This window comes from Rhipicephalus sanguineus, chromosome 4 (genome assembly GCF_013339695.2).
Source record: "Rhipicephalus sanguineus isolate Rsan-2018 chromosome 4, BIME_Rsan_1.4, whole genome shotgun sequence".
Taxonomy (NCBI): Eukaryota; Metazoa; Arthropoda; class Arachnida; order Ixodida; family Ixodidae; genus Rhipicephalus; species Rhipicephalus sanguineus.
In genome coordinates, this window is record NC_051179.1 from 93,196,424 (window position 1) to 93,218,024 (window position 21,601).

Below are 21,601 nucleotides of genomic sequence, written 5' to 3' on the forward strand. Positions count from 1 at the left end.
GCTTGAACGTTTATTTGCAACTGTAAAAATGCAGTCAGTGAATCCAAGCGAATCATGGTTACACGATTATGTATGATTGATAGTTAAATACAATAATTAGTAATAGTGAAATGAAAGTATATAAAAAATGCTGATGCATGCGCGACCTGAGCCCAGTTCCTATTATTCACCTGCTTGGCGTGTACTACATGTTTGTGTGCTGAATGCAGCTTCCACTTGCAGCATGTTTTCTTTCTGTGCGCTATTTTAAATGCAACGCATTTCTTCGCGAACCACAGGCACTTTGACTGTTTCATCTGCCTATCTATCTACCCACCCCCCTATGTCATGGTACTCTTGTGATCATGTCTCCTTGGTAGACACTAAAATTGGAATTGGAAGACATGAGTGTATGAAAAGTACGATTCATCGGTAATGACAAGAATAATGTGAGCTCATGGTTCTAAGTAACATTGTCACTCATGTTACAACGTAGATGTCACTTTCATTGCAATGAAGTCCACACTGCGTTGTGATGACTGGCATATTTGAGCAATGCTTGACCGTACCTTGCCGAGTCGCAGGAGTACATATGTAATGGTTACGACGCTGTTTAAAAGTGGATCGCAGGCACTGCAACCATAATTAGCATTGCCCTGACATGATGCTTCTGCAGCGTCTTTTTCCAAAAGAGCTTGGAGCACTGGTGTCTCTGGTAGAATACTTAAATGCTGTGCAGAATGCCTGGGTTTGATTCTGGCTCAAGCCTTGAATGCTGGCACATGGTTTTCTCTTTAGCACTATCATGTTAACATTTCCAAAGCCTATTCTCACTGTCGCTAGTAAAGACAGTGTATCACCTGTGATACCACAGGCTTTGGTATGCAGGCATGTGCCACATGTTGCTGGTGGGAATAGTTTAATGAGGTACAGTAAAAGCTCGTCAATTCAAACTTGGTTAATTCGAACTTACTGCTAATTTGAACTGACGCCCTGGTCCCGGCACAGCCCTATGTATTTCTATCGGGGAAAACTCCCGATAATTCGAACGCATTGGTATCTACAACGGTGAATTCAAACTGGGAGCCCTCTGGCTTTCGTTCCTCCTCACAGAAATCGGCCCAGAATGATCACCCAAATTACTCATTACTTTCATCTGTAAAACAAGTGTAGTGATTGATTTGCATGTATGATTTTATGGTTGCAAATGTCGTCTGTCTGCTGCTACTGCTGTATGGGTGGCATGGCCCAGTCAGGCAGTGTTTGCCTTTAGCCGTGTCCCCTTGGACAATTTCAATATTGTTCTATAAGTAAACTAAGAAAGAAAGACCTTAAATTTTGATTGTGTTAACTGTGCCATGTAAAGAATGTGTTTTGGAGCACAAATAGCTTCGTATATTTTGGCATTAAGGCTCACTGCTCACGTGAATGCAAGTCCCTGCTTGTTTCTGGCATATCACTGACTGATCAATAAATTCTGTTGGTTGTTTGAGCATGAACTTAACTTACGAAATTACCTGCCACAAATGTGTAATATCGCCTAATTTGCGGGAAGGAGTCCAGAGGTGGCTTCTCTGGGTTCTCTCCACACGGTGTGGCACGATATCTGTTCAATCTAGTGCCCGCACGCTAATTCGAACTCCGCTTAGTTGGAACAGTTTTATAGTCCCCTTTGAGTTTGAATTAACGTGCTTTTACTGTAGTTGACCAGTCATCACATTATTCGGGACATCAGCTGTGACATCAGAACATTTAACTGGCCAAGTTAGTGCACTTCCATCTTGAACGAATAAACAGTGCGAAAGAACAAGGACGAATGAAAGAAACGACAGACAACGGTGCTAACTCACAACTAAAAGCGTTATTCTGCGATGAACGGAATAAATTAGCAACTGGAGAAGGATTATAAACAATCATCATGAATGCACAAGGTAACAAAAGTAACAAAAGATATCCAAGTGGCTGATTATGCATGAACATGAGGCAAACTATTCCTGAGATATGACACATCTGCCTGTGATAAGGCTACCGAAGGTTGGCTGATGCACTTGTGACCTTCCAGTGACATGTAAAAGGCTTCCATGATTTCTCGCATGTGCTGATCCCTGTGGCGATGCAAAATTTCTGTGGATTACAAGCACTTTTGCGACAATGAAGAGCCAAATGAGAACCTGTGCCATTTTTAGCTTCTTTTGTTTGTCCTTGTTCTTTGGTGCTGTTCATTCACTCAAGACATCAGCTGAGCTGTGAATCGTGTCTGTCATATACTCACGGTTTCATATGCTAATTTCGGTATGTGCCACGGTAAGGAGATGACCACGAGAGCGCCCTGGCATACGCGGCTTAATAGATAGATAAGCAGAAAGAAGCAGTTAAAGTGCATTTGGTTTGCTGAGAAATGCTTTGCATTTAATAGATATTTGCCTGCTTCCTTGGCCCTCACTGGCACAGGATGACATTCCCAGAGTTAATTGAACATATATCCCAAGGAAACTAAAGGATGGCTGCTGCAGTAGATTGTGCGTGTATCTCACCTGTAGCAAGTCCTTTTTTGTGCACATTCATTTTCCTTTCTCTCGCTGCACTGTTTTTGTTCTTATGGTTGTAACAAATAGACCTCAACCCTTGTTCTGTCTGGCATATCAGCTTCAATAAGTGTCATTAGCTGTGCAATTACTTGGAAATACTTTGGGAACGATCTTTCTTATCTTTTTTTGCCAGCTACTTTCAGAGTTTGAACTCTTTTTCCAAAGAAGTGTGGTCCATGAAATGAAGAGTGGCTTCATGATGCTCAGTTACGTTATTCTCAACTTTGGGGAAGCAGGTGAAGTGGCAGAAAACTAGAAAGGATCACCCCTCATGCCTTGCTGACCTTATCAGAACAGGCTGTTCTTCTGCATAGTTCTAAGGAATATTTTTTTTGTTTGGTTCAGCATTATCGACACTAAAAGTTACATTACGCTTAACAGCATTCTTTTTTTTTCTTCAATCATAGGAACAAGCCCTGCTCACACCTTGCCTTGTGGAGAAAGGACTTACTCTACACATTGACGGGGAGCCCGTTTTGAGTGTGCCATCACTTCTTGCAGGAATGGCGTGCCTGTTTGCATCGTTTTGGGTATTCCATGTGGAATACCCAAAAAAAGGCACACAAAATGCTCACATTCTTTGAGCACGCGTTCCTACACCTTTCACGCATGAAGCCGAGTGTCAAAGCTCTGGAACTTATAAATTTTTTTTAATGAGTAACATTAATTTAGTTTCACAATTGTAGTTTTGTAGTTTTCTTCAAGTACGTTGTGCAAGCTGGCATTTTGGACTTCTGTGCCTTGAGAAGAGGTGAAAAAAAAAGTATGACAGACAAATGTTAATATTGCATTTTTTTGTGCAAGGTTTTTTTTTTCTTAAACCTTGGCCATGTGTCGCATGTGGAATACGGCGTGCACTTGTACAACCAATGTGTACATTTTTTTATTGCAAACAAGTTCTGTGGTCTCCCGCAAGGTGGAGGAAAGATTAAGAAAGGGAAAATAGACAACCACCTGTTTGTAGCATGAAGCCACAAGAAAATTCATGCAGCTTTCTTAGGGGAAAAAAAAGCTTCTTCGTTGCCGAAAAATTCGTCCTAGTTCGGGGTCCCGGACCAGGACGAATTTTTCGGCAACGAGGAAGCTTTTCTTTCGGCTAAATCCATATGGATTGCCTTGTGGCTTCGTGCTACAAACGGACGGTTATCTGTTTTCTCTTTCTTAACCTTTCCTCCACCTTGCGGGATTCCACAGAACTCATAGCTTTTTAGTTGCTGAAAAATTTTTCGTGGTCCAGGGTCTGGGACCCCAGAAAAGAACGAATTTTTCGGCAACTAAAAAGCTTTTCTTTCTGAGAAATCCATATGGATTTCCTTGTCGCTTCAGGCTACAAATGGGTGATTGTCTATTTTCCCTTTCTTAAAATTTTTTTTATTATTAAACCATGCCTGGCAGCATTTATAAAAATAATTTTCATTTTGTGATGTCAACAATGTGCCCATGGCCTCGCAGGTTGGCTACTTGCTCTAAAATGTTTTATCCACCATTGCAATTTTTAGATGGGCCACCCAGGTCTTGAGTATTCAGTGAGAAAGCCTAGTCACTTTTGAATGTTGTGACATCATGAGTGATAAAATGGTGACTACAGGTACCTTATTTGCATTTGTATTGTTTGTGTATGGTATATGTGGTAGCCATATATTATAGGTTATGTTTAAGGTATCCATGTTTACAAGTTTGTCAGTCTTTTTGTCATGAAACAAATGTGATCAGTTGACCTGTCTCAATATATTTTTAAGGTATCCATGATTTATTTCACTGTGCTAAGTCATGGTGAACAGAATAATTGCAGCCGTGAAAATTGCTGTTAAATTTAGTTGGCAGCACAGATCTCTAGTCATGTGTGAAAGTGCTTTACACATAGTACTGCGCAATTAGCTGTTTTGAATGTGTGATATCTGATAGGGCCACCTTATTTTGCATTTATATAGGCTTATCATTTACTTAAGGCACTGCTATACAATACCTGCATTTTGTATGTTTCTGTCCGCAGAAGTGCTCACTGCCGGAAATTCAACACTAGGCTTGTATTATATATGCTATTGGACATTTACCTACAATAAATATTTTTGTCAATGCTTGGTGTGTGTCTTCTCCAACGGCGCAAGCAGGAACCCTTTCGGAAGTTCTGCTTCGCCACTTCTGCTGAAAAGCCCCCCCTCCTCCCAAAGCTTTTATTAATGTCTAAATTGTCGAGATACAGTTTTGCAAAAATGCTAGCATGGCTTCGGTTTTCGCGAGACTGTATTTTGGCAATTTAGAAATGGCATAGAAGCTCTAGAGGGAGTTATGCAGCAAAGGTTACTCCCGTTTACTACCGCAAGCACTCCCCAGAGGAGTAAACTAAAGTACCCTAAAAGCACCGAATTCACTCCCAAACTTAAGAAAAAACAAAACAAAAACGTGCTCGCTTAATAACAAAAACTCCCATTTCCCCCCCTAGAAACGACTGCATTACGCCTTAAATGCTCCCTAATAAGAACGATAAAACCCCCCATTGTGCCTCGCAAAATATTTTATTGGTGCACAAAGGGAGTAAAACATACGCCCGACGTAAGCCCTATAAATGACCATCTAAGGGAGTTATATGCCACCATTATTACACCGAAAAACCTCCCTAATGAGAACGACATAACCCCCTTTGTCTCTCGTGGAAATATTCTATTCAGACACAAAGGGAGTAACCATTATGCCCAACGTACACTCTATACACGCCCTCTTATGGGAGTTATTTTTTTACGCCCTTTCTGAGGGCATAGAAAGATGTACAGATGGGAGTGTTCTAGAGGACAAGCCAAAAACTCCCATCTGGGCGTTTTTCTGTTTAGAGTGTGGTATGCAAGCGCGTTACGCAATTGTGAAAAATGGTGGCTGAGTTCCTCCGCGTTTAGGAACGTAGGCTATTTGCGGCATTTCTTGAAAACTAGCCACTTAAATGTTATGTTTTAGAAGTGGTACCCAATAATATACATTACATGCTATCGGTGTATTTTTTACTTTTACTACGGGCTACTTGGAGTTTTATCGGGCCGGGCTCGGGCCCGGCGCAAAGCCCGACTCAAGCCCGAAATATAGAGAATGAGCGGGAGAAGTTTTCCAGCACGCATACAGCGCCTTTTCCGCGATCGCCCTTTACCGCTTTTCCTTTCCATTGCAGTTGTTCAGCGAGTGGAGCGACAGTGGTGAGAATGTAGCAGTTACAAAAGATGAGCTCTCTGATTATCTCTCTATGGAATCGCTCTCCTGTCCATCTGAAGTTTTAGTCTTCTGGAAAAACAAGCAGCAGAGATATCACAAGCTTGCCAGGCCGGCAAAAAAGATATTAGCAATTCCGGCGACGAGTGCAAGCAGCGAACGTAACTTCAGTTCGGCGGGCTACATAATGCAAAAGCGCCGCACTTCGTTGAAGCCGCAATCGTTGGACTGCTTGCTGTTTTTGCACGACAATTTGTAATCAGTGTCATAGAGACTGTTCGTCGTGTGTCGTTTGATCATATTTCATATGCTCAATAAAATGCCAAATTACCGGAAAACGATGTTCTCTTTTCGCAGCGAACTTTCAGAAAGCCGGGCCGGGCCGGGCCGGGCCCGGGATTGTGTTTTCGTACGTCGGGCCGGGCAGGGCGGGCTCGCAGCCCTTCGCCGTCGGGCTCGGGCGGGCCTTCGACAAAGTCAGCGGGCCCGGGCCGGGCTCGGGCTCGGAAATACGGCCCGTGCACAGCTCTAGTGTGGTCACATGACTGCAGCCACCCAATCGAGACGAAGTGCCGGCATTATCCCGTGCAGCCTGCTCTGCCAGCTGCCGGCACCGTAGACAGTTCCTATTTTTTAAGCATTTGCTAGCCATAAGGCTGATCATTCGAATTTACTGTGCCGAACATGAAAGAAATTCTGCATGCCGCCTTCAATGCTTTGCCCTAGCGAGAGTTTCTCCTGGCGTGCGCTGGTGTTTCAATGGTTCAATCGTACGAACAAGGTAAAAACTGGGAGAGAAGTCGCAAATTAGTACACGGGCCCACTATTCACATGAACGACACCATACACGCACATGTACTGTGATGCCGATGTTGTGATTTCTTCATTGTGTAAGCTGCAGCTGACCTTCGGTGTTTTGTAAAGTGTTCAAGCCAAAATGTAAAACACAGATCTGTTAACATCTACATTTATTTTTATGAAAACTCCAATAGAGACGAATGCCATCATTTAGTTGGCGTTGCGCCTGTTTCCGAATAACCAGGGCGAAGCCTGCCTGTAAGAAATACAAAAAAAAGAGAGAAAATGTTGTCATAAAAATGAAATAGGTAGAAGAGGACGGTTTAATAATGTAAACCACAATAGTTACGTAGTAGCATACTGATAAAACATCCAACGCACAATACTTTTTTTCAGGTTTCATAACTTTCGAATAGAACGTACGAAGGCAGTGAAAATGATAAACTTACCTTCAAAGATAATCAACAGATGCACGTGGTTTGGAGATCCAGCAAATACAGAAAATGTTGATCGCACATCAAGGTGACGGTGTGTCTCTGCAGCTTTGCAGAAAGGAAGCCACGATGGAGTCATCCATTTTGCCGCAGGAAAGTTGCGATGCTGGGTCTGATGAACAACCGTTCCGCCGAAACAAACTTCCATGTACGGCCACAGTTGCAGCACATGAGCGAAGTAGCTTCTTCACACTTTCGCTGATAGCCTGTGTAAATCGCGGTACTCGCTGTCCACGAAATCAGAGCAAGAGAGATCGCAAGTGCCGAACACGACCACACTCGCGACGCTGGTGAGCAATTCTGAAGAAGAAAGTGCGGCGCGGAGGGATACACAAGAGCTAAAGTGACCGTCAGAAATTTACACGGGTGTAACTCCCAATAAATTCTGCGAAGCTTATTTGTGAACTAAATTTCAAGTATTCATGGCGCAATATTAGCACCCTGTAAAATACAGATTGATCTTTTCCCGCGTTATTTTCTTGATCGCAACAGTAGACGGGCCTCCTTGCACCTGTGCAGTGGAAGTTTCCGACATGCGTTCTCCGAATTCTTCACCCCTCATGGTCCCCGCCACGTGCAAATACCGCCCGCGACTTACCAGACAGGCGAGTTTCGGAACAATAGGGCGCGCCTTTTCCCCCCAAGGGGAGAGCGGCTTAAAAATGCACGACCATTGAAGGACGCGTTCGTCGAATCCGCAGTCCTTTCGCGTAAGCCGGCCACCACGACGTGCTCGACCTGCATTTTTATCGTACTTCTCATGAATAAATAGTAATAAAATAATAATAATAAGGACACTGCTTGTCAAAGCATTGAATACACATTCCGATAAACATTGCATCAACGGTATTTTTGCTAATCTCGGAAGGCAAACTTTTAGCGCATCATTGAAGCAAATGCAAGTGTCGCACTTGACCGCGACACGATCCGTCATAGCGGGTCATATGGCTACGCATGTTTTTTGAATGGTGAGAAAAACCTTTGATCTTGCATTCAAAGAACTGTTAACTTCCCCTTTACCCCGTCGACAGCCGCGGGGACCAGCAGCATCGATCTTGCGACCTTCGATCAAAGCACCTAGCTCGCTTAATTTTCGTTTTTTCGTTGCTTTTTGTTAGTACTCAACAACGAAGAAGAAAGGGGGGCGGCCGGGAGGGAGGCCCTGCGGTGAAACTTGGCCCTGTAGCTAAGGAGATGCCCTGCACATGCGTGCTTCATGGTGCTTTTGTAGCTATATAGAACATTATTATATATAAACAAGAAAACTAATTCCAGGTACATTGGGACATTGCACCTGTGTGATGCAAAAAAAAGTAAAATGTCATATCGCAAGCTAGAGAAACATAAAACATAAAAGACTTGCGGTAGCACTGCATGCTATATTGAGAGGGCTCAGTAGCCGGTCAATAATGCATACGTTGAGTTCGAGTCAATTGGCACTTAGTTGTTTCAAAGACAATTTAATGCGTATAGAGTGTGAGTAAACTGGCGCTTAGATTTTTTAAAGTCAATTAAATGCGTAAAGAGTGAGTCAATTGGCACTTCGTTTTTTTAAAGCCAATTAAATGCGTATAGAGTGTGAGTCAATTGGCACTTAGTTTTTTGAAAGTCAATTAAATGCATATACAGTGCGGGTCAATTGACACTTAGTTTATTGAAAGTCAATTTAACGCGTATACAGTGTGGGTCAATTGACACTTAGTTTTTTGAAAGTCAATTTAATGCGTTAGAGCTTTAGTCAATTGAATCTGTACCGAGCTGACCCAATAGACAATGCGGTTGAATTGACCTGCAATTGACTCAATACATGCTCGGTTCCAGGTCAATTAAAACTCAATCTGCATTTTTGTAAGGGCAATGTACATGCTGTGGGGGGAACTAAGGAAACGATGGAACATGTACTGATTGAATGTGGCGATATTCACCCAGGTATACGTGCGGGCACGAGTCTACATGAAGCCTTGGGTTTTAGGGACAAGAATGGAAAGCTGCACACGTCCGCGATAGAAATAAGTAAGAGACGGTTAGAGTATTGGTGGCAGAAAAGTAGAGATAAAGAACAAAAATAAATAATGGGGGAAAAATAAGGTCATTTTGCCTTAAGAAGCAGAGAGATGGACCGTGAATTTATATTGTTTTGGTATAATAACATAGATTTAATCAATGTAGATAAGGTATTAGGCCAACATGAAACAATGAAGTTTTTTTTTTTTTTTTTCTTCGAGCCTGGTGGCAGACATGTCACCGCCCCGTTTAAAGGGGACGCTCATAGCATCCATCCATCCATCCATCCCAAATCCTGGGAATGCTATAGGGTTTTGCGTGCGAAAACCGCGATATGGTTACAAGGCTACGAGGTACGGCTACGAGGTACGAGATATGGTTACGAGGTAGATGAGGGCTCAGGTAATTTAGACCACCTGGTATTCTTTAACGCCCGCTGACACCGCACCGTACACGGGCCTGTAGCATTTCGCCTTCATCGACAAGCGACCGCAGCGGCCGGGATCGAACGCGCGACCTGCCGGTCAGCAGCTGAGCACCGTAAACACTATACCACTGTGTGGACGACGCGGCAGGGGCGTAGCCAGTTCAACCCCCCCCCCCCCGAAATTTTTCAGTTTTGCTTCCGTATATATACACGCACACATACAAACGCACGCACGAACATACATAAGTATGGTTGAACCCCCCCCCCCTCGAAAAAAATTTCTGGCTACGCCCCTGCGACGCGGCTACTAAATTGGTTTCTCATGCGAAAATATTCTTACATGAGAACTGAGCGTTGGTACCTATACTGCATATATGTTACACGATCCTATGAAAAGCCCACAGATTTCCATGGGACGGAATTTCACTTGAGCCTAAGCGGGGTGAAATTGCGTAGAGCGTGAAAACAAGCGTGTTTCCAGTTTTTTAGAGCCTTGCATTGAGATCGTCATTTATCAATTGGTAAACTTTTCTTTTAAAGAAAGTTTGCATGTTAAAAAAGAATGCTCCTGGGACTTTTACGCACTTAATGTCGGTTATAATGAGGTGCTATATTACGCAGATTTCCCTGTGAAATATGGAAAAATGGTAAACCAGACAAAACATACGCCACTCGAACTGCTTTGAGGTTACGACATTCTCTGCGGAAGCATCGGTGTGATTCAGACGCCAATGCAGATTACTACGTGCTCTGGAGGAAACTATGTCGAAAAAAGAGGCAGAAGCACTGGCTGCCTTTCAATAAACGCAAGCGGCATTCCACCAGAACTTGAAATTTTTTCGCAGTCCGTAGTCATCTAAATTCTTTTCGAGCTGAATCGTTCAAGGAATCGTCTTCAATGTTCTCTTAAATGTATTGACCATTAACACAATATTATTTTCTTCGATGTTTTACTTTTGTTCTTTGTTGTTGTTTATTTATTTATACATACGGTGAAATCCCGAGAGATAGCCCACACAAAATCGAGAAAATCAAGTGAAATATGTGACGGGCTAACTTTCGGTGTGCCGTAAAAAAAAAGAAAGAAAAGTTGAAAACAAAAGAGTAGCCAAAGAATGAACGCGCGTCTATTGGTACTGAATTCCTTCATCGTCAAAACCATGGAACTAACTCACTCTCAAACGAAAGGTCCACAAACTCTGCACGCATGATGCTTGACGTGGTCGGCGGGGAATCGGGTGAGGGGATCGCCGAAGCAAGCCGCTCACGAAGTTCTCTGTCATCGAGGGTGGTTGATATACCACAGCGCTTGAAGGAACGGGCGGGAACTTGCTCGCTCACGGCCGCCCAAATCTTGGAACCGAAGTCGACATCTTGTCGTGATGTCTTCTTTAGATTCCCTTTTGACGTCGCTGCCCCAGCTCGAACGATGCTTGCCCAGGCCTCCGCAAGACATATTACGAAGGCTTACAAAGTTTACTCAAGTCTCCTGAAGTATGTTATAACCAAAAGTGACGGTGGTAGTGTGAGGGATGGATTATCTGTCGGTGTTATCGAAAAACTGGAAGATCTTGCAAAAACAGCCGTGCGTTGTATTTCGCAGGTGGGCCATCTCTCGCGATTTGTTTGTTTGTTTTGTTTGTTTGCAGCCTATCAAGTTTGGCACATAGCCACTCTGGGGGATTTCATGGTATACCTTTGTGTTTTTCACTAACGCGTGATTATTGCATTGTTCCCACTGCACGTGCATGTGCAATCTATATACGTGTCATGCTTAGCAATCATCATTCGATGCGGTATTCGATCACTCCATACAGAATTTAGAGGCTGTGTTGTGTGGGTTAATTCTTACGCGTTCAGAAACAAGCTGGCGAAATTTTAGTGAATTTGGGCGAGCACTTAGTGTGTAATTGATTATTTTTATAAACACGCGAACGGCGTGAAACTCAGGGAACACTGGTGCACTCGCAAGGCGTGACTTCACAAGTTGCTCGGTGTGAGAGCGCCTGCATTTCAGCGCAAGATTTTGTTCCGTGGTCAGCATCGCATGCAATTGAGATATTTCAGCTTTCTTCAGCTTGGTATTGAAATTGAGCGATTTGCAGTGTATGAAACTTTCGTACACGACGACGGCTCCACTCGATCGAGCACATGTCACACGCCATGGCACAATGGTGGTCGCCTGCGAAGGGCCGGGTTTATAGCCGGCGACTTCTTGGGCTTACTTTCCAATGAAATATTTTTTACAGTCCATTTTTCACATATATGTACAGAAACGATTGACCTTCACAATTTATTTTTTTTGCTGGAAATCAGAAATTGTTGGGTGTCCGTGTCATGGTCCCTTTACCCGGGTTCGGTCTTCCCAGACAAAACTCGATTATAAAAATGAATGTGTAGAATATTTCTTTTTACTACGTGATTACGATTAATTACAGGAGTACCTCCGTTCAAACCTTGGAGTTTCTGAAGCTGTGGCCAGCAGTTTGAGCCATGAGAAGGAATGCTAGCTATACGCGTATGTGAACAATGATCACGTAAACCCCCATAAGATATTTATTGTTCATTGACATATATGTGTTGCCAAGTACATTGATTCTTTTGAAGTTAACACTATGATTCGTAGTGTATCATTCTGTTGCTCTTGTTATCTTTCTTGTGTGTTTTTTTTTTTCTGAACGGATATTGTCGTCTCTGTCAATCTCATATTGGGGGAATAACCCCTGTAGTGGGTCGCGCTGTTTTACTTGAAGCGAACGATTGTTGGACTCTTCACGCTTCTGCGCTGGTACGTACACTGCGCTTTCATTAAGTAATAGATGCATAGAAGAATTTATGGAAATTTCTGGAGACGTCAACGATTCCTCAAGTGGGACAAACTCGAATACACGATAAAGCATCAACGGCTGCGAGATCTATGTCGTCGTCCGGCTGAAACAACTATCGTAGAGCGAGTTTCAAGGAACCGGCACGGTGGTCTAGTGGCCATGGTGCTCGTCTGGTAACACGAAGGTCACGGCATCGAATCCCACCGCGGCGGCCACATTTCGATGGAGGCGAAATGTGGCCCGTGTACTTTGATTTAGGTGCACGTTGAAGAACCCAAGGCGGTCGAAATTTCCGGAGCCCTCCGCTACAGCGTCCTTCATTATCATATTGTTGGTTTAGCACGTAAAACCCCAACAATTGTTAGCATTTCTGAGTTTCAAAGGATGCCTAATTGCTAAGCCAAGAAGAGTATAGATAAAAAATAACGCACCACGCCGCTCCTTTATTGATAGCGACGTTTACAATCTGCAATCTTTCAGATGAATCACTGAATCCTTCATTGGCAGATTGATTATTTGCAGACAGCTCCCCGTGGAATTGTACGAGTACAGGCCACCTGCCGACATGAGCACAGGGGACGCCTTAGCGTGCGCGTCGACCACGGCGGTGACAGCGCCAGAGGAACCGGAAGCAGGAGACGGGGGTGTGCGCGAAAGTCACAGCGCGCTGTCTGTGGGACCCACGTGCCGAATATGCTTCCGGGGATGCCTGGAGGAAGCGCTGCGCCAGCCCTGCAACTGTCGAGGTGAGAGGCAGCGCTCGAATGATACTTCGCGTTGGACGAGAGTACGTGTTCGCACCATGTGTAACATTTAGGTGACGAGCACGCGAAGTGCAAAAACTGGAGATATAATCCGACTATTAAAATAGCCCGGAAATGTGTGTTCCAGTTGATACGCCGGTTCCACCACCGCTTTTGCCACGCGACCGCTGCCGCATAATATGTCGCTACAGATGCACTCCTCCATTTTGCTCCAATGCAGCTGTGATAAAAAGCACGCCGTCTTTGCTGGATACGGGGAAAGGACCCGCTTTGCTCTAGACATCAAAAGACAGGGAATGAGAACAGTAATACCTACAAGTGAAAGTGGGGTGCAGGAGACAGATCTCTTACATTACACGTAAAGGTAATTGAAGATTATCTTAAATAATCGTTACACCTTTCTTTGTTTCTCTAGAGCAACAGAGCCTTAACGACCTGGAAGACCTTCATGAGGTTGTCATGTGCGCTATGCTGGCACAGCGCAGTCTAAATCATAAGAGGGAGCGACGAGTGGGTCGTGACACCTGTAAATCACTCCCGAATACAAGCGTGAATATCAGTACGCCTGTTTTATCCAGCAGCATAGATTGTAGCCATGTAAGCTTAATGAAACACAGAGAAAAGAAGGAAGCCAAGATATATATAACCCACTTAAGAAAAGAAGAAAGCAGATCAGATACACAAAGGCGGATGGCGAGAAGGAGAACCAGGAGATTGATTGAGAGGGAGAGCTGCAACGCGGAAAGGCTGATGTGCTAGGAAGTCATGTTTCTAGTGACCCCCCCTCCTCCATCCGCCCTTCAGTGTGCCGTCATGTCTACGTTGTCGACCCAGCGGCAGCGTTAAGCGCACTTGATGAATCCGCTCAAGGTTCTGTGCAAAAACCCCACGCGCTGAGAATGAGGTTATCCGTGATGTGAGCGAAATAAAATTCATGAGCTCTTGCCCTATCGGGAAAATGGGGGGCAAGTGCCTGACGTACTACTTTTCTTTCCTTCTTTCTTTCTTTCTTTCTTTCTTTCTTTCTTTCTTTCTTTCTTTCTTTCTTTCTTTCTTTCTTTCTTTCTTTCTTTCTTTCTTTCTTTCTTTCTTTCCTTCTTTCTTTGTTTCTTTCTTTGTTTATTTATTTATTTATTTATTTATTTATTTATTTATTATTGCGCACTGCTCCGTCCTAACTGTTTTCTCCTTCCATGCCGTGAATTGGACCGTGCTTAGCAGTGCAACATTTCAGTTTCTACAAGCAACAACGACGGCCACGCATGAATTGCGGAAACGTGAAAGGGCAAGTCGCCTCGGTAATCTCAATAAAACGATCGAATTAAACCGCTGATCACCCACAAGCGCGCGATGGAGAGAGCATTAATTGTTCGAGAACGACGCATACAAATACGCATGTCACCGACGCACCTTCGAGGGCCGCATTTGCTTGCGCTTGACGGCGCCGGGACACTTGCGAGGCAATAGGAGCTTCGCTTGAAGAGGTAGGCCCATATCGCCAACATCCAGCCATGTCTTGCAGCTGATGTCACCAGCTCTTCGGCTCCATTGCAATCCTTTCACGGCCACCGCCGATTGGAGGTTGAATTAAATTTCAAGAGCTGCCCTCCCCGTATCGTATCTTTTTCACAGCATCGCATAGGAAGGAAATTTATTATTTATTTATTTATTTATTTATTTATTTATTTATTTATTTATTTATTTATTATTTATTATTTATTATTTATTTATTTATATATTTATTTATTTATTTGCACATACTGGAGCCGTTATTTTAGCTGTAGTAGGAGTGGGGAGAAAACACTATTACAGCATAATAATAACGATAATCATGCACTATTTCCACAATTCAGTGGCATTTATAAATCCGCCAATAAGGCACTCACGTACATTTGCAGGCCGAACGTTTCAGCACTGAGTGGTATATTGTACGCTTGATGTATCCATGCACATGTATCGCTTACACAAAGAACCTGAATTCAACGGCACAGTGCGGTTCGCGCAGGTGTCGCATTTCTTCTGAGAGTACTTATCACCGTTCGTAATTAATGTGCGCAGGCAGCATCGGCTTGGTGCACGCCTCGTGCCTCGAGAAGTGGGTCTCGCAGCGCAGAAATCCTCGCTGTGACATCTGCGCCTTCGCCTACCAGGTGGAGGAACGCTCGAAGGTATGACTATATTATTATACAGACACGTACGATGTGAACTGTGGCAGCTGTCCTTGGCCCCTCAACATGTGCTTTGGTGCATACACATATGTATGTCTTTCGTGACGAAAAGGTTTGCTATTAGAAAATAACTCACGGGGTCCCTTATGTATTCACCTAAGAAGACTCGAAGGCGAAAGCCATCTTTTCCTTCTCAGTCGATGTATTGATCTTCCCCATTACCTTCTGAAAGCTTTCTGCACCTAACGTGGTTTTGCACTGCCCCTAGGGTCGGAGGCATTGCAAGCTTTCTGCGCGTCATATGGCTTTGCACTGCCTCCGTGATCGGCCCACCCACGATGTCATGGGATGACGCGATCATGCGAAATGATCACGTTGTCATCGAGAGATGGATTTCTTACATCACCCGTGTTCAGCGTCACTACGCCAACGCCGACGGTCAACTGTCGCGTTTGATGAGGTGTGTACGGCTTTTGCCTTAATAAAGAGAGCGAGAAAACTTTATTTATTACAAAACTAACAGCTCGTTCGGGCCCTGTAGTCCGGGAAACACAAGAAAAAAGTTCATATTTGTATTGGCGCCCCATCACGGCCATTTCAATGCACTACAGCTCACAGATATCATGCATACATATACATGTATCTTTTTACTTTGGCCACATTGGCTCAATTCACTCCATTGGTACGTCCAGGTCTGAACACAATGCAGTGTTTCTGCTGATAAAGAATTATGTTACCCCTAACGGTTGGCGTCAAAGTTTATGACGTCATGCCGAGTCGATGCGAGAGTGTCAATGTGTTGTCGCCACCTTTGTTTTAAGTGCGAATGCACTTTATAAGCGACCCTGAATCCGCCGTCCCATAGCAACGCCGCGGAGAGCGGTGAGGAGGAGGAGCGTTAGTAGCAACGGCGCAGCGACCGTCACGCCCCACGTGACTGCGCGCGCTCCGCCCTCCGCTCCGTGGCTGCGCGCGCCCCGCGCATTGCCTGTGGTACCTGTGGTGATGAAGGCCGGCGGCGAGACGCCGAACGAAAGCGTGCGAAGCGAGCCGAGCACCCCGAACAGATCTGGCGCGGGGACGCGCGATGCGTGAGCGAGCGCGGGCCCTCGAATTCGATCGGCCGGACGCGCGCTTCAAGCGAGACTTCCTGGACCGCAGCTTCGGATATAGCTGGCGGTGTGCGATCGACTGTGGTTCGACAACAACCTGAGCCCCATCTCGGGCGTGCGCAACGCCGCCAACAAGTTGAACGTGTTGCGGGTTCTTTGGAACGAGTTCGGAAGACAGATCATCATCATCAGTAAAGTGCTTTAACTTAAAAATGGCCAGACCTCCGGGGGTCGGCTGGCGCGTACTCTCTCGCTGCCGTCTCCTTCGCTCGGCTCTGCAGTTTAGTCGCGCGCGCCCCCTCATAGCATCACCCCGTGCTTCGCACTTCCTCATACTCCCCTTCGGGGAAATGCGGGTTTTTTGCTTCTGTGCGATTTCTGGGCTAATGAACGCGTTCTCGCGGTAACATTGGTGTTCGTGGCATTCATGAATAAAGGTAAATGATGAAGGCGATTAATTTTTCTCTATCTATCCCTTTCATACCAACGTTACTAGAACAAACTCAGTTTCAAAGCTCCGTATCTCCGCCAGCGGCCGAGGAGGGTGTCCGAACGGCGGTCGCGAGAACTAGCGGCGCTGCAGTTCCGTCTTGCGCCACTATCGGCGCGTCGTCTGCTGCCACGGCATAACGCTGCGGTCCGCCGCGCAGTTGCTCGCGGCAACAACGCGGCAACTTTCTTATTGTATAGTTAGGTGGATACTTAGGTGGATATGTATAAGGTCGTCTGTATGCATTGGCCCGTGTGCGTTGTTCATTGATTGGCTAAGAATCGATGTTCGGTCTATATTGCCACGCCCACTTCTTGTTTTATTTTGACGTATTCGGGTTTGACCAGCAAGGACGGTTATCAACGCCCGACGCTGTCCGTGAAGCAGTGTTCGAGAAGCTTCGCGATTGTAGTAGATCGTTTTGGTAAGATTGCGCGCTGCACGCGAATGTTCCAGCTTTGTCGAGAGATAACGCCGCCACCAGCGATATCGCTGGAAAGTTCGATAGCGCCTGTATAAAAGCCGACGCGCTTGACCGCTTGTCAGTTGATCGACGGTCGACGCTCTGTCCGCCGCTATCAGTGTATTGCTGTAGTTTGACTTTCAGTTTCCCGGCCACAAGTTCGGCCAAATAAAGAGTTTCATCTCGGACCTGCTGACTGCTGCCTTCGTCGACGTCACGACCCTGTGACAATATTTGAGCTATCTACATTGCGCTTAACTTCCAAGCATAGGAGTTTCTAAGCGAATGAGGGTTTTCAGAGTAATTTTTATAACTACCACCACAATTTTAGCCGCTGCCGTCTTATCTAGACCAAGAACAACCCAACACGTTTGTAAAAGCCTTTATAGCGCACAAGGAAGCGTACTTACTCGAGATACAAAAACGTTCTAGAAAAATAGTACTCATGTTTCTAGAATTTATTGAAAAAAACTTTCTCGAAAACATCACCAATGCTTTGAAATGTTTACAAGCACGTTTTCGCGACGGTTAAAGAGATACTGACCCAAAATCGGAAAAGTTTACGAGAACTCGGTAAATGAAATCTCAGTGTGCGATTACACCGAATACATGTTGTCTCTGAGCAATTATTTCAGCGGATAGTTGTATTTTCGGTGTCTCATCTTTCTACGTCGCATCCTTCTACGGTGCCTTAAACAATTCGAACAGATCGGCGGTGATGTGAGCACCGAGCAGTTATTCGCGCGTACTCTGTCGCTAGAAGAGCCGTCAGTATTCAACTTCAGTTTTTCAACTTCACCGATCAGATGTTCCATGCCCGTAGCACTTTACACTGTACGACAGCCGTTTGCGTTTCGTGGTGTAGCCGTTCACTACGCAGTTAAACTGCTCGTCAACTACAATTATCTTTTGCACAAGTAAGTCTCCGTTCCCGAAGCGAAGTGTGGGATTGGGCTAGTTGGTATTCCATTATTAAACTGCTGAGCGCAAAAAATTTCACACGGTACACATAGAAAAGACGAGGACGAGCGCTGGTCCTCGTCTTTTTTATGTGTACCGTGTCAAATTTTTGCGCTGAGCAGCCCGTTCCCAAGCCGGCGAGTGTAAAATATTCCACACATCTTGTTCAATACCTCGTCGTAAAATCTCGAAAATCCACTGCTTTGAAGGCATAGCGACAGCTGACAACTGATAGAATGTTAGTGTGATGCAACTCTCAGTCTCGGTAGCGTATATAGGTAATCGCCTGCCTTTTATTTTGCTGTTCTATTTCTGGTGGCTCCTCCAAATTGGCACTGGGCTTTCGCGGGACGCCGTGCGTTTTGGGGGGGATTTGCGCCTAAACACGAACATTTTGGCTTTGAAATGTGGGTGGAAGTGCTGGGACAAGCGCGGCACGGCACCTGGCGCGAGTTCCCACTTTCCACGTGGGATCAAAACTTCTTGTCCCGCAACGACACGACGATAGTGCTTAACAATGTCGTCACTCTCAAATTGAACGTCACAGACCTTGCATTTCGCAGTAAGCTTTCTATCTTTGCGATGCAAAGCTTGAATGGCGTAGGGTCTTTTGCAGGTCCGACGAAGTGTCGTGAAGCGGAGTCGTCGTTGCGGTAGCCGCTCTTGCAGCCCGGCGCAAAGCAAGTCGGCATACCGCACTGTGAATCTGTCCGCCCTCGTTACGCTTCGTACATCACGCACGTGTCTTCGTACAAGTCGCTAAGCCTGGTCAAGAACAGTCGCAAAAATGACGAGCTAACAAAGCGCAGACGACGCTGTAACCCACGTGCGCTCGTACATCGGCGGCGCCGATCGCAACAAGCGCCAGCCGCGGGAGCTAGACGTGACTGCAGCGCCACTAGTTCTCACGACCGCCACGCGGACCGCCTCTCCGACGGAGCTTTTAAACTGAGTTTGTTCTAGTAACGTTGTTTCATACTACTAACGCTTTAACTACCGAGGCTTTTACGTATATAAATAAACGGCTGTCCATCTGTCGCCTGCAGTCGTACGCCGAGTTGCTCTGTGACCGCGAGGCCCGTGGTCGTCCTATGGGCTACCTCTTACGTGCTATCGGTCTACTCCTGTGCGTGTTGTTCCTGCTCCCCATGAGCTGTGCCTTCATCGCCGGCCTGCATTACTCGCTAGTCTCCGTCTCACTCTACGTCTTCAGCGTGGGCCACAGCATGTTCTGGTTCCGAAGACCCGTGCTCTTTTTCATGTGAGTCTAGATACTGACTTCAACTGCGGAGCTTGCTTTCATGAAGCGCTTAAGAGCTTCCTTTTTGTTTTCGTGCAACGTTCTTCGATACAAGAGGCCACAAACTTTTCGAGCACTTATCCATAAACTTACCCCGGTCAAAAGCAATGGCCACTGATTCTTGACGTGCAGGTATACGCGTTCTGATCATGAGGCTAATGGGGCAGGCCGAATAATTGAGCCACGAGGCCGTTTCTAATAACGTCGGACGTGACTCTGGGTTTTTCGCCTTTTCATTGCAGCGAGTTTTTGAAAACCACGGTCGAGTGGAAGCGCAACTCGTCCTACTTGAAGCTAGTCCTACCAGCCCCGTGCGTGCCGGGTGCGCCGGTAAGTGACAGTGCTTGCTTGCACCAGAGCCCCAGCGTCAAAGTGTCCTGTTCCCACATTTGTGGATGTAGCCGTTGATGTTAAGAAAAAAGTCATGCCTACGTTGTCAAGGTTGGCAGTTATTTTCAGCAGCGCATGCAGAACTTCTCACAGCAAACAGGAAAGGTGAAACCCCTTCAAGATATGTACTATGTTGGCGTTGTCTTGGTGACATCTTGCCGTCCTGCCGACCCGCGCTCCTCAATAACGACGATGGAACAAATGGTTCAGTGCTGTAGATAGGTATTATATATATATATATATATATAATATATATATATATATATATATAATATATATATATATATATCTTAGAAGATACACGTCTTTTATAAAGATGCTCTGACAGTCAGGCTCCTATCGCCTTAGCCAACGTCACTCCTTGTCGAGGCGAACGTACTTTGCAGCAGCTAAAGTTACATTAAAGTCACCAATGAACGATAACTTGTTAACTTACATCTTAATTATGGACTTAGGGCTGTTGTCTATATGAAAATATAGAAAAGTCGCAGGCCGTCACAATTCAGAGCATACCCATTTTTTTACAATCACGAAAACCGCACTTAATTTGAGATATTCAACGTCTAACTTTAATGGCAAAATCAAAACGGAGCACGCCGGGCGCGCAGAAATCGCGGTCGCTCTGTTACGTCAGACCGGAGCTACCTAAGACGAGTAAGGTACGAAATTTGAATTGGGGTGCGTGGGAGCAGATTCTGATCAGGAAAAACGGCAAGTCGACTGATATACCGAAGTAAACTGCCGATGTTTTGCGTGCAATGTGCGGTGCACATCTGTTTCTTTCTTAAGCTATTTAAACAGCAGCAAAAACTATTTCATATGTCCGCAACAAAAAGCACCGCAGTGGCTGATCCGGTTATAAGCTTTACACTGAAGCATAATGTGAAGATTTCGGTTTTTTTGCGCACAGCACGAAAGAAACAGAAACACCAAGTGCCTCTCGAGAAGTTTATTATCGAGTAGCTAGCTATAGATTCCTATTTTTCTTTTATGGTCAAAAATAACGAAGAAGGGCTTCATAGGAGGTGTTCATACAGTTTCTCTTGGACCACGCACGCGCTCTGCTTCTTAAACAGGAGGCCCCCCAGCCAACCGCATCCCGGCGTTTGCTAGTCTTCGGTGCTGTGTTCTCCCTGAACGTGGTTCTGACGCTGCCTCTGGCTTGGTTGGGCGCCATAGAGATGCGCAAGGCGGTACCGACAGTGCTCATGTACTACGCGTGTGCCTTCCTGTGCCTGCTGTCCGTTGTGTGGATATCCATGCCGATCGCATGTTTCGTGTAAGAAGTCGCGGCTTATTCGCAGATACGGGCCCGTAACTACTCTAGTTTGTCATGCTAAACATGTTTGGAAGAGAACCTTTCGATTAATCCTGATTAAGGACATATTATTAGTAAAATCGGCCGGCTAATGGCAAGAAAGCACTCTCGCGAGGAAAGTTTCGTGAATTCGGTCCCTGATTACGATTTGGAGCGCTTGTAATGGACCCCCCACGCCCTCAGAAAAAGGATTAATAAAAAACAACACCGACAAATGCAGTCGGGCATTCGCTCTTAGAAAAAAAGGTCGGCATATTCACTAACTAAATACTAACCGTTTACTTGTCACAAAATGCACTAGCCTCTTAGTAAGTGAAGGTAGT

The 21,601-nt window shown here is 45.3% G+C and overlaps 1 protein-coding gene across 1 annotated transcript; it reads left to right on the forward strand.

Moving 5' to 3' along the window:
- Window positions 1-12,878: 12,878 nt before the first annotated feature.
- Window positions 12,879-21,243, forward strand: LOC119391403 (E3 ubiquitin-protein ligase MARCHF2-like). The gene is made up of 5 exons (XM_049415277.1): window positions 12,879-13,059; window positions 15,136-15,245; window positions 19,317-19,531; window positions 19,813-19,942; window positions 21,037-21,243. Exons 1-5 carry the CDS (start codon window positions 12,879-12,881, stop codon window positions 21,241-21,243), a joined length of 843 nt encoding a protein of 280 aa, XP_049271234.1.
- Window positions 21,244-21,601: the final 358 nt, after the last annotated feature.